Here is an 11,175-nt window from a genome sequence, read left to right on the forward strand (position 1 = left end):
TGTGGCCTTTCCTCTCCTGACAAAATGCCATTCTTTGAATTTAGGACCCACCCTATTCCAGGATGATCTCATCTAACGACACCCATCTAATGGTGTTCCCAAGTGAGGTCACATACCAACTGCGGTTCTAGGCACCACAGGAATTTGGGACCGGATACTATTCAACCCACTGCAGCCATTAGGGACAGGTGGTCTCCGAAAAGAAGAGAACCCTGAAGGGTGATGTGAAGTGTTTATAAGAGCCGGCCACCAAAGTGACCTTTACAGGCTTCTACTCTCCTCTTATTGGGCAGGTCAGTCACGTGGCCCCGCAGCAGGCTGGGGAGACACGGGAAAGTGAAGAGAAGCACGTGGGTGTTTGGAGAGCCTCCCTGCCATCCCTGGCTGCTTGCCCAGCGCAGCATCTGGTCCGTAGGGGATGCTCGGTGAAGATTTGTTGAATGAGTGAATGAGTGAATGAGTGAGTGAGTGAGTGAGTGAGTGAGTGAGTGAATACCAGGAAGGTGAGGGGAAGGAGCCAACTAGGAAGCTCAAGGGGCCCCGTGCAGCTGGCCCACCGCTCTGGGAGCTGGGGGTGTGCAGGAGCTGGGGTGGGGGGATTTCCCTGCTGAGTGAGTGAACCACTCAAATCCCTCCCCTTTGCCGGACATCCCCAGAGTGGGGCGGGGCGGGTCCCAGGCAGGTTTGGGCAAGCAGAAGCCTCAGAGCTGAGGGAGGGCTGACGTTTCATCCGGCTGATGCAGCGCCGACTGAAGACCACGATGGCAGAGGAGGGCTCCGGCTGCCCGGTGCCCCGCTTGCCCTGGGCGTCCGTCCTGCGGGTGGCTCTGCCGCTCTTTCTGGCGGGCGCGGTTATCTACTGCTTCCTCTGCACCCAGCGCCTCGCGCAGCAGCGGCAGCTCGAGTCACCTGGGGTGAGTTGAAAAGCAAGGCGGAAAAGAGATGCAAACCTGCCACCTGCCCCGTGGAGCCTGGGGACCTCCGGGCGCTACCCGGTCTTGCGTGGGTGGGGGGAGGGGCGCGGAGGGAGCCGGGGCGAGCGACCGGAATCGCGGTGGGATCCAAGCCCAGGGACCGAGCGGCCGGGGCTCTCGGAGCCAGATGGAGAAAAGTCGCCCGGGGAGACCTGGTTGGGAAAGAGTAGGGCGAGAGTTAGAGACCCGAGCAAGCGGATAGGGCCCGGCTGCCCTGGAGGGTAGGGGATGTCGCTTGTGTTCCGGAGGTGAATCCCGGGTGGGGATCCCGGGGTGGGGAGGTTGCCGCTGAGCAAGGGGCATCCGATGTGGGCATAGAAAATGACTCGTCTTTGGTGTTCCCCCGGCGGGCTGACTCAGAGGCTGCTGGGGGCTTCACAAAGCCGGGAGGGCGTGGGTCCGGCGCCTGCGAGACCAGGGCGGCCCGGCCCGCTCTCCTGGAAGCCCTGGACACCCATCACGGGGGCCCCACCTCGCGGGGGACCAGGGGTGCGCAGCGCAGGGGGGTGCGCAGCGCAGGGGGCTGCGCGGCGGAGAGAGCAGGTGTAAGCAGTTCATTCAAAACTACTTCCTCTTTAAGAGATCTTTAAAAAGTCGACTCAGGCGGACGGGTCGAGAAGCGGGTAGAAGGATGAGCAGAAGAGAGAGGTCTTCATTGGGGCGCCGAGGCGGGGGGAGGGGGGCAAGGGGGGGACTTAAAACCTTCATGCTATGTGCCCACCGGGAGGGGGGGGACTTAAAATCCTCATGCTCACGTGCCCACCGGGAACGGGGAGGACTTAAAACCTTCATGCTTATGTGCCCATCAGGAGGGGGGTGACTTAAAACCTTCATGCTTATGTGTCCACCGGGAGGGGGGGACTTAAAACCTCATGTTTATGTGCCCACCGGGAGGGGGGGACTTAAAACCTTCATGCTTATGTGCCCACCGGGAGGGGGGGACTTAAAACCCTCATGCTCATGTGCCCACCGGGAGGGGGGACTTAAAACCTTCATGCTCTTGTGCCCACCGGTTTCCCCTTCTTTTCTTCCAGTGGGACATGGCTGAGCTCCAGCTGAATCACACAGGTAACCTCGCGCGCGCGTGGGAGGCAGAAAGAGAGAGGGACAGAGAATGAGAAATCGCGATAAAGAGACAGAAAGAGAAAGAGCCAGAGAAAGGGAGAGAGAGTGAGCCCGGGAGGGAGAGGAAGGTGAGGGGGGCGTAGTGTGTTTCTGGCTCTCTACGACCTTGCTCCTTCGGCATCCCTCGCCCTTTACCGTCCGCCTTTTGGGGAAAGAAAGCGCACTCAGCACAGTCGCCAGGTTCCTCCCTTCGCCCCGCAGGCCTTAGCCCGGCGCTGTTCAGGTGCCACCGCAGACAAGGGAGCGGGGCTCCCTTCTACCCAGAGGCTCAGCCAGTAAATACAAGAACATGCAAACTACCTACACGCCGAGGGGAGGGGGGGTACACCCCGCCGCCTCGGACGTGTCCTACCAAAAGATTAAGCAGGGGAGGGGATTGGGGCGCACCAGGGCTGGCTTTGCCGGGGACAGTGGAGTCCTCGGGAGCGGCAGCGTCCCTGAGAAGGTGGCCTTAGAGAAAGAGGTGAAGGTGGTGAGGGAGCCAGCCACTGGGTGGCCCGTGGGGAGGCCCTCCCCCTCCCTCTAGCCCTCCCCACCGTGGGGCCTTTCCCGCTCATCCCCAGAGGTTTGGATGCTGTGTTCATTCCATTTTGTAGTGGAGGGAAACCCTGTTCCTCTTTTTCTTCTCTGGCACTTTCTATTCTGGCTGCTGAGACACCATGCCGTAAATTAGGTGGTTTATAACAGCAGACATTTCTTTCTCATGGTTCTGGAAACTGAAGTCCAATATCAAGGCATCAGCAGATTCTCCGTGGCTGGTGAGAACCTGCTTCTTGGTTTCTAGCTGACCATCTTTTCTCCGTGCCCTTACGTGGCAGGAACGGGGAGAGTGGTCTCCACACCCATGATCTCATCCCCTCCCAAAGGCATTATCCAATACCATTATCTTGGGGGTTAGGGTTCGACAGAGGAATTGTGGACATTGGGGCTGTAGCGCTGTTTCCCTAAACCTCCATCCTCCCACCTCCCTGACGCTCTGCCCCCAGGACAGCGGCAGGACTGCAGGCTGCGCTGGCAAGGAGGCCCAGCACTGGGCCGCTCCTTCGTGCATGGACCGGAGCTGGACAACGGGCAGCTGCATGTCCAGCGCAGTGGCATCTATAGGCTGCACATCCAAGTGACACTGGCCAACTGTTCCTCCTCCCTATGGGCCACCACGCCCCACAGGGCCACCCTGACGGTGGGCATCTGCTCCCCAGCAGCTCGCAGCATCAGCCTGCTGCGCCTCAACTTTCACGGAGGTTGTGTGGTCACCTCCCAGCGCCTGACACCATTGGGTCGAGGAGACACTCTCTGCACCAACCTCACCCTGCCTCTGCTGCCATCCCCAAATGCCGATGAGACCTTTTTTGGGGTTCAGTGGGTCCACCCCTAACTATTGCACTTCCTGGCCCAGATTTATTGGGAGAATGTGTTTTTCTCTTTTTTATTTTCTCTTATAAAAATGTTTTTCTTTGTGTATCTCTGTAATATAGTGATTTATAATAAATATCTATTTGGTTTTTGTCCTCTTTTCTGGCACTGGAGCCTAGTGGCAGAAAACCCTTGGCATTTCCTCTGTGTGGAGAGCGTTAAAGGTTCTGTTATAAACAGAATACTTTTGGATTATAATTCAAAATATAAAATAAATATCCATGAGTCCATATTGATATAAATAGGTGGTTGAATATATTTGTAAGTGGAGAAGAAGAGACAAAGCCCTTGTGCAGAATTTCAAATACTTTATATTGTCAACCCTAGAAGTGAAACTGCCAGTTATGGGCACTTGGTTTTGACTCAGGTCCGGATCGCAAGGTCCAGAGATCAAACCCCACATGAGACCCCATGCTCAGCCAGAGTCTGCTCATCCCTCTCCCTCTGCTCCTCCTTCTGCTGTCTCACTGTCTCTGGTGCACGCTCTCTCTCTCGAAAAGATAAATAAAATGTTTTTTTAAACTGCCAGTTATTTTATCAGCAAAAATAGATTTATTCAGGAATAGTACCAAACTGCAATCCATAGCGAGCAAAACCTATGCCAAGTCTGCCAAACAAAGGAGAGGACTGCTCTTTTCTAGAGGAAAGCAGAAAATTGGGAAGGCATCATAGATGAAGTCCATTGGAGTAACCTGGGAGATTGAAGTAAAGTGGCTTCTCATTAGGTGAGTTGTGACTGTCTGCCATTGGCTATACTGCTGCCCGGGGAGGAGGAAAACTTTCTTCCTCCTGCTGATATGGTTAAATAGTATCCACATGCAAGATGTGGCTCTTCCTATTGGGTTTGCAGTCAATGATGAGTGGTAGGGCATGAGAGTTCCTCCTGCCACACATCGCAACTTCATTTAAATGAAGTTTCGCTTTATAATTTTCACAATGGGGGATCCCTGGGTGGCGCAGTGGTTTGGCGCCTGCCTTTGGCCCAGGGCGCGATCCTGGAGACCCGGGATCGAGTCCCACCTCGGGCTCCCGGTGCATGGAGCCTGCTTCTCCCTCTGCCTATGTCTCTGCCTCTCTTTCTGTCTGTGTGTGACTATCATAAATAAATAAAAATTAAAAAAAATAATAATTTTCACAATGTAGCTACTCCATCCTAAAGGAGGAGTAGCTCCCCACTCCTTAGGTGTGGACTTCACCATAGTGACTTCCTTCCATGGAGGACAATATGGAAAGTGAGAGGATGAGGAGTAATTTTATGGTGGAAAAACCTGACCAGGTGCGCCTCAGTGGTTGACCATTTGCCTTCTGTTCAGCTCGTGATCCCAGGGTCCTGGAATCAAGTACTGCATTGGGTTCCCCCCAGGGAGCCTGCTTCTCCCTCTGCCTGTGTCTCTGCCTCTCTCTGTGTGTCTCTCATGAATAAACAAATAAAATCTTAAAAAAAGAAAAAGAAAAACTTGACCAACACACCTCAGTCATGTGACCAAGGCCAACATCAGTAGTGTTAAGCCACTGCCACAGCACACACCCCTAACATGAGAGGATGAGAAAAACATTTCACTTTTGCAGTCTTCCTCCCAAAATCCATCACCCCAGTCTAACTAGGAGAAAAAAATCAGACAAATTACAAGAAGGAGGCATCTTACAAAATACCTAACCAGTCTTCTTCAGAATGCTCAGTCATCAAAAACAAAGAAAGTTTGGGAAACTGTCGTAACCAAGAGGAACCTAAGGAGACATGATGATCAAATGTACTTAGGAATCATGGATGGGATTCTGGGCAGATAAAGATATTGGAGGAAAAGTGAAGGAAATCTGAATCAACTATGAGATTTAGTTAATAATAATGTATTAGGACTGGTTCATGAATTGTAGCAAAGGTTCTATACTAATGTAAAATGTTAAAAATAGAGAAACTGTGTGCATGGAAGTATATGAGAAGTCTATACTCTCTGCTCAGTTTTCCTGTAAATCTAAAACTCATCTAAAAAATAAAGTTTATTAGTAAAAAATAATGAGAATTGCTTCAATGGAAGGATGGTGTAGCCAAGTATGAAAGTCTGAGTTTCAAGATGAATGGATAAAGAAGATGTGGTTTATGTATACAATGGAATATTACTCAGCCATTAGAAACGACAAATACCCACCATTTGCTTTGGATGGAACTGGAGGGTATTATGCTGAGTGAAATAAGTCAATCAGAGAAGGACAAACATTATATGGTCTCATTCATTTGGGGAATATAAAAAATAGTGACAGGGAATAAAGGGGAAAGGAGAAAAAAATGAGTGAGAAATATCAGAAAGGGAGACAGAACATGAGAGACTCCTAACTCTGGGAAACGAACTAGGGGTGGTGGAAGGGGAGGAAGGTGGGGGGATGGGGTGACTGGGTGACAGGCACTGAGAGGGGCACTTGATGGGATGAGCACTGGGTGTTATTCTATATGTTGGCAAATTGAACACCAATAAAAAATAAATTTACAAAAAAAAAAGAGAGAGAGAGAGAGAAAGTCTGAGTTTCAGGGATGCCTGGGTGGCTCAGCGGTTGAGCATCTGCCTTTGGCTCAGGGTGTGATCCCATGGCCCCAGGATCGAGTCCCACATCGGGCTCCCTGAGGGGAGCCTGCTTCTCCCTCTGCCTATGTCTCTGCCTTTTTCTGTGTGTATCTCATAAATAAATAAATAAATAAGCCTTTTGGAAAAAAAATAAATTCTGAGTTTCAAAAGTTTAAGCAGTAAACTTGTAAAATCTCATCTTCCAAGATGATCTCCACAAGGCATGCAAGATGATGTCAATCAGATGTAAATTTCTAAATTTAGTACACCTATGCTCATAGCAGCACCATTCAATGTAGCCACAGGTAGAAGGGTTAATAATGACTCCTAAAACAATAGAAAATTGAAGTTAAGAGCTAGCTCTTTAAAAATAAACAAAATACACAAACCTCTAGCTAGACTCAATAGGGGAAAAAGAGAGAAGACTAAAATAAATAACATCAGAAAAGTGAGAGGAGACATTACAACTAGCTCCATAGAAGTACAAAGGATCCTAAGAGGACTCGAATAATTGGAAAGTTATTCCATGCTCATGTATTGGAAGAATTAATATTGTTAAAATGTCTGCATTACCCAAAGCTAGCTACAGATATAATACAATTCCTATCAAAATTCCAATGGCGGGATCCCTGGGTGGCGCAGCAGTTTAGCGCCTGCCTTTGGCCCAGGGCGTGATCCTGGAGACTCGGGATCGAATCCCACGTCGGGCTCCCGGTGCATGGAGCCTGCTTCTCCCTCTGCCTGTGTCTCTGCCTCTCTCTCTCTCTCTCTCTCACTCTGTGTGTGTGACTACCATAAATAAATAAAAATTTTAAAAAAATTTTAAAAAATTCCAATGGCATTTTTCACAGAAATAGAAAAAAAAATCTAGGATTTGTATGGAACCACAAAAGGTCCCAAATAGCCAAAGCAATCTAAAAAAAAAGAAAAAGAAAAAGAAATAATGCTGCAGGTGTCACACTTCCTGATTTCAAATTTATTTATATTACAAAACTATCGTAATCAAAACAGTATGGTATTGGCATAAAACCAACACATCAATCAATAGAACGGAATAGAGTACAGAGGTTCAGATGGCTATGTGTCGGCCTTTGGCTCAGGTCATGATCTCAGGGTCCTGGAGGCTCCTTGCTCAGTGGGGAGTCTGCTTCTCCCTTTGCCCCTCCCCTCTACCCTGCTCATGCTCGCTCTCCCTCTCAAATTAATGAATAAAATCTGTTTTTTTTTTTAAGAATAGAGTCCAGAAATAAATTCATGCATATATGGTCAATTAATCTATAAAAATATGTGATGGAGAAAGGACGGTTGGTTTTAAGAAAACTAGACAGCCACATGCAAAAGAATGAAACCAGACCCCTACCTTACACCATATACAAAATCAACTCCAAATGGATTAAAAACTTGAATGGAAGACCTGAAACCATATAACTCCTAGAAGAAAACACAGGATATAAATTCCTTGATGCTGGCCTTCGCAATGATTTTTGGATTTGCAGCTTTTAAATTTTTTCCAAAAGTAAAACATGCCCAGTGGGAAAAATCCCAACAGTGCAAAAGAATATTAAATAAAACAAACAACAAAAAAGCCAGATTTTGTATAGTCCTTCCCTTAATTTACCTTTTAAAAGGACCATAGTAGAGATATCTGGATGGCTCAGCCGTTCAACACCTGCCTTTGGCCCAGGGTGTGGTCCTGGAGTCCTGGGATGGAGTCCCGCATTGGGCTCCCTGCATGGGGCCTGCTTCTCCCTCTGCCTGTGTCTCTGCCTCAGTATCTCTCCCTCTCTGTGTGTGTGTGTGTGTGTGTCTCATGAATAAATAAATAAAATCTTTTTAAAAATAAATAAATAATAAATAAATAAATAAATAAATAAATAAATAAATGGACCATAACTGACCATTTGGCAACACACCCTTCCGATCACTTGCCTAGTAGATCTGAGTTTCAAGAGGATAGCAAAGATAAGTGAGTATGGGAAGGATAACCATTCTGATGAGTGTAAAGGGATATCTCATGTGATTTTGATTTATTTCCCTGTTAATCAGTGATGGTGAGCATCTTTCATGTACATATTGACCACCTATATGTCTTCTTTGGCAAAATGTCCAGTCAGGTCCTCTGCTCATTTTTTTAATTGGATTACTTCTTTTTTTCACTACTGAGTTATATGAGTTCTTTATGTAGTTTGGATACTAATCCTTTCCAGATAGATGGTTACAAATATTTTCTCCCATTCCTTAGGTTGCCTTTTGATTTTGTTGATGGCTTCCCTTTCTATGCAGAAGCTTCTTCTCTTGAGATAGCCCCATTTGCTTCTTTTTGCTTTTTGTTTCCTTTACCTTTGGTGTCAAATGTTCAAGACATTAATCCATTTTGGAGTTTTTGTTTGTTTGTTTAATATTTTATTTATTTATTCATGAGAAAGAGAGACAAAGACACAGGCAGAGGGAGAAGCGAGCTCCATGCAGGGAGCCTGACATGGGACTCAATCCTGGGTCTCCAGGATCACGCCCTGGGCTGAAGGTGGTGCTAAACCGCTAAGCCAACCAGGCTGCCCATTAATCCATTTTGAGTTGATTTTTGTGGATGGTGGTAAGACAGAGATCCAGTTTCGTTCTTTTAGCCCAATGAGACCTATTTCAAACTCTGACCTTCAGAACCATAGGAATGTAAACTTGTGTTGTTTTAAGCCACAAGGCTGATGATCATTCATATAGTAGCCACGGGAAACCATATATGCCCTCCGCCTTTGGCCTTTGCCGTAGCTGTTGGGGTTACATTTTCTCACCAGCTGCTCCTCACCTCTCCCCCCTTATCTCTCTCTTCATAGATCTCACTCCCTTGTCTCAAAATTCTGCTGATTCTATCATGCAGAGCTCCTGAATTCTGTCCTTACTGATATCCAGGGTTATATTACTCAACAATCACCAAAGATCAAGACCCATCAAGAGGTTTTCATTAACAAAAAGTTCTCATCCACTTTCAGGAATGAATTGTAACATTCCACTAGAAGGCTAGGAGCCATAGTCGGGATCATGAACCTCTGATGGTAGAAATGCAAGGGGCTCTTGGGTGTATTGTGAAGTAGAAAATGAGTCTAGAACCAGGTTAGGCAGACCTCTAAATTCCAGACTAAGGATTAAGGATTTATTGCCCAGGCAAGAGGGAGCCATTAAAGATGTCAGAATGAGGAGGGACCTGACTGAATTTGCAGTTTTAAAAGGTCATTCGAGGGATCTCTGGGTGGTGCAGCGGTTTGGTGCCTGCCTTTGGCCCAGGGCGTGATCCTGGAGACCCAGGATCGAATCCCACGTCGGGCTCCTGGTGCATGGAGCCTGCTTCTCCCTCTGCCTGTGTCTCTGTCTCTGTCTCTGTCTCTCTCTGTCTCTCTGTGACTATTGTAAATAAATAAAAAAATTTAAAAAAAAAAAAAAGGTCATTCGAGGAGTCTTTTACACAATCCTCCCCACCCCAGGACTGGATCACATTCTCTCCTTCTGCATCCCTAGTGCTTTCCTTCACCATGCTGTCTACAAATAATAGCTATACATGGGGATATTTTGCTGACTCTCCATCAGGACCAGGGTAGCCTTGTTTATTTCAGACATTAGGGTATCTGTGGTTTGGCAAGGGAATGAGTATAATAATGATGGGGGAAAGGATAAATACTGGTGAAAGAAAAGAAGAAAGAGGGATGCCCGGGTGGCTCAGTGGTTGAGCATCTGCCTTTGGCTCAGGGCATGACCCTGGAATCCCAGGATCAAGTCCCGCATCGGGCTCTCTGCATGGAGCCTGGTTCTCCTCCCTCTGCCTATGTCTCTCCCTCTCTGTGTATCTCTCATGAATAAATAAATAAAAATTTTTAAAAAAGAAAATGAAAAGAAAAAAGAAAGTCTCAACATCATTAGCTATGAGGTAAATATGAGTCAAGACCACAATGAGATATCACTACATACTTTCTAGGATGACTATAATAAAAAATATAGACAATAGGGGCAGCCCGGGTGGCTCAGCAGTTTAGTGCTCCCTTCAGCCCAGGGCCTGATCCTGTAGACCAGGGATCAAGTCCCACATCGGGCTCCCTGTATGGAGCCTGCTTCTCTCTCTCTGTGTGTGTGTCTTTCATGAATAAATAAAAATCTTTAAAAATAAAAGATAGACAATTAAAAAATGCTGGCAAGGAGGGATAGAGATTAGAACTAGGATGGTTAACTTTAGGTATCCACTTGACCAGATCATGGGACACCCACACACCTGGTTAGGTATGATGTCTGGATGTGTCTGTGAGAGTGTTTCTGGAAGAGCTTAGGTTAGCATCTGAATCTGTAGACTGAGAAGGGAGTGCTGCCTTCCCTGATGAGGATGGGCCTCATCCAACCTGTGGAGGGCCTAAACAGAACAAAAGCAGAGGAAGGGAGGACACATGTCTTTTTTAACTGCCTAACTGAGCTGGGACAGTGGTTCTCTCCTGCCCTTGAACTGTGATGTCCATCAGCTCCTGACCCCTTCAACTTGGACTCAAATTATACCAACAGCTCTCTCCAATCTCAGGCATGCAGATGGAAGATCATGGGGCATACTGTCACGAGCCAATTCCTCATTCTAAATCTCTTTACAGATGCACATCTCCTGTTGACTGTGTTTCTCAGGAAACCCTGACTAATGCAGAAATCCTCATATATTGTTGGTGCGATTCTAAAATGGTTCAGCCTCTGTGGAAAACTGCTCAGACATTTCTCAAAACGTAAACACAGGACTGTCACATGATGAAGCAATTTCACTTCTAGGTATGTACGCAAGAGAAATAAAAAAATCATATGTCCATGGGATCCCTGGGTGGCTCAGCGGTTTAGCGCTGCCTTCAGCTAAGGTCATGGTCCTGGAGTCCCAGGATTGAGTCCCACGTCGGGCTCCCTGCGTGGAGCCTGCTTCTCCCTCTGCCTGTGTCTCTGCCCCCCCCCCGTCTGTGTCTCTCATGAATAAATAAATAAAATCTTAAAAAAAACATGTCTACACAAAAGCTTGTACACAAATGTTCACTACAACATTATTCATAATAGCTCAAAGTTGAAACAACCCAAATGTCCATCAACAAATGAATGGA

General features: G+C 47.3%; 1 protein-coding gene across 1 annotated transcript; it reads left to right on the plus strand.

Annotated features, from left to right (window-relative positions):
* Nucleotides 1-615: 615 nt before the first annotated feature.
* Nucleotides 616-3,590, plus strand: CD70 (CD70 molecule). The gene is made up of 3 exons (XM_035702893.1): nt 616-914; nt 2,009-2,042; nt 3,086-3,590. Exons 1-3 carry the CDS (start codon nt 738-740, stop codon nt 3,472-3,474), a joined length of 600 nt encoding a protein of 199 aa, XP_035558786.1. The 5' UTR covers nt 616-737; the 3' UTR covers nt 3,475-3,590.
* The last annotated feature ends 7,585 nt before the right edge of the window (nt 3,591-11,175 follow it).

Source organism: Canis lupus, chromosome 20, assembly GCF_003254725.2.
Source record: "Canis lupus dingo isolate Sandy chromosome 20, ASM325472v2, whole genome shotgun sequence".
In the NCBI taxonomy this organism is placed as follows: domain Eukaryota; kingdom Metazoa; phylum Chordata; class Mammalia; order Carnivora; family Canidae; genus Canis; species Canis lupus.

What these genes read in the sequence shown, in the direction of transcription:
- CD70 (XM_035702893.1), top strand. Translation starts at nt 738, where the DNA reads ATGCAGCGCCGACTGAAGACCACGATGGCAGAGGAGGGCTCCGGCTGC. An exon ending in GGCAGCTCGAGTCACCTGGG is followed by an intron (nt 915 to 2,008) that starts GTGAGTTGAAAA and finishes CTTTTCTTCCAG; the next exon opens with TGGGACATGGCTGAGCTCCA. An exon ending in GCTCCAGCTGAATCACACAG is followed by an intron (nt 2,043 to 3,085) that starts GTAACCTCGCGC and finishes CTCTGCCCCCAG; the next exon opens with GACAGCGGCAGGACTGCAGG.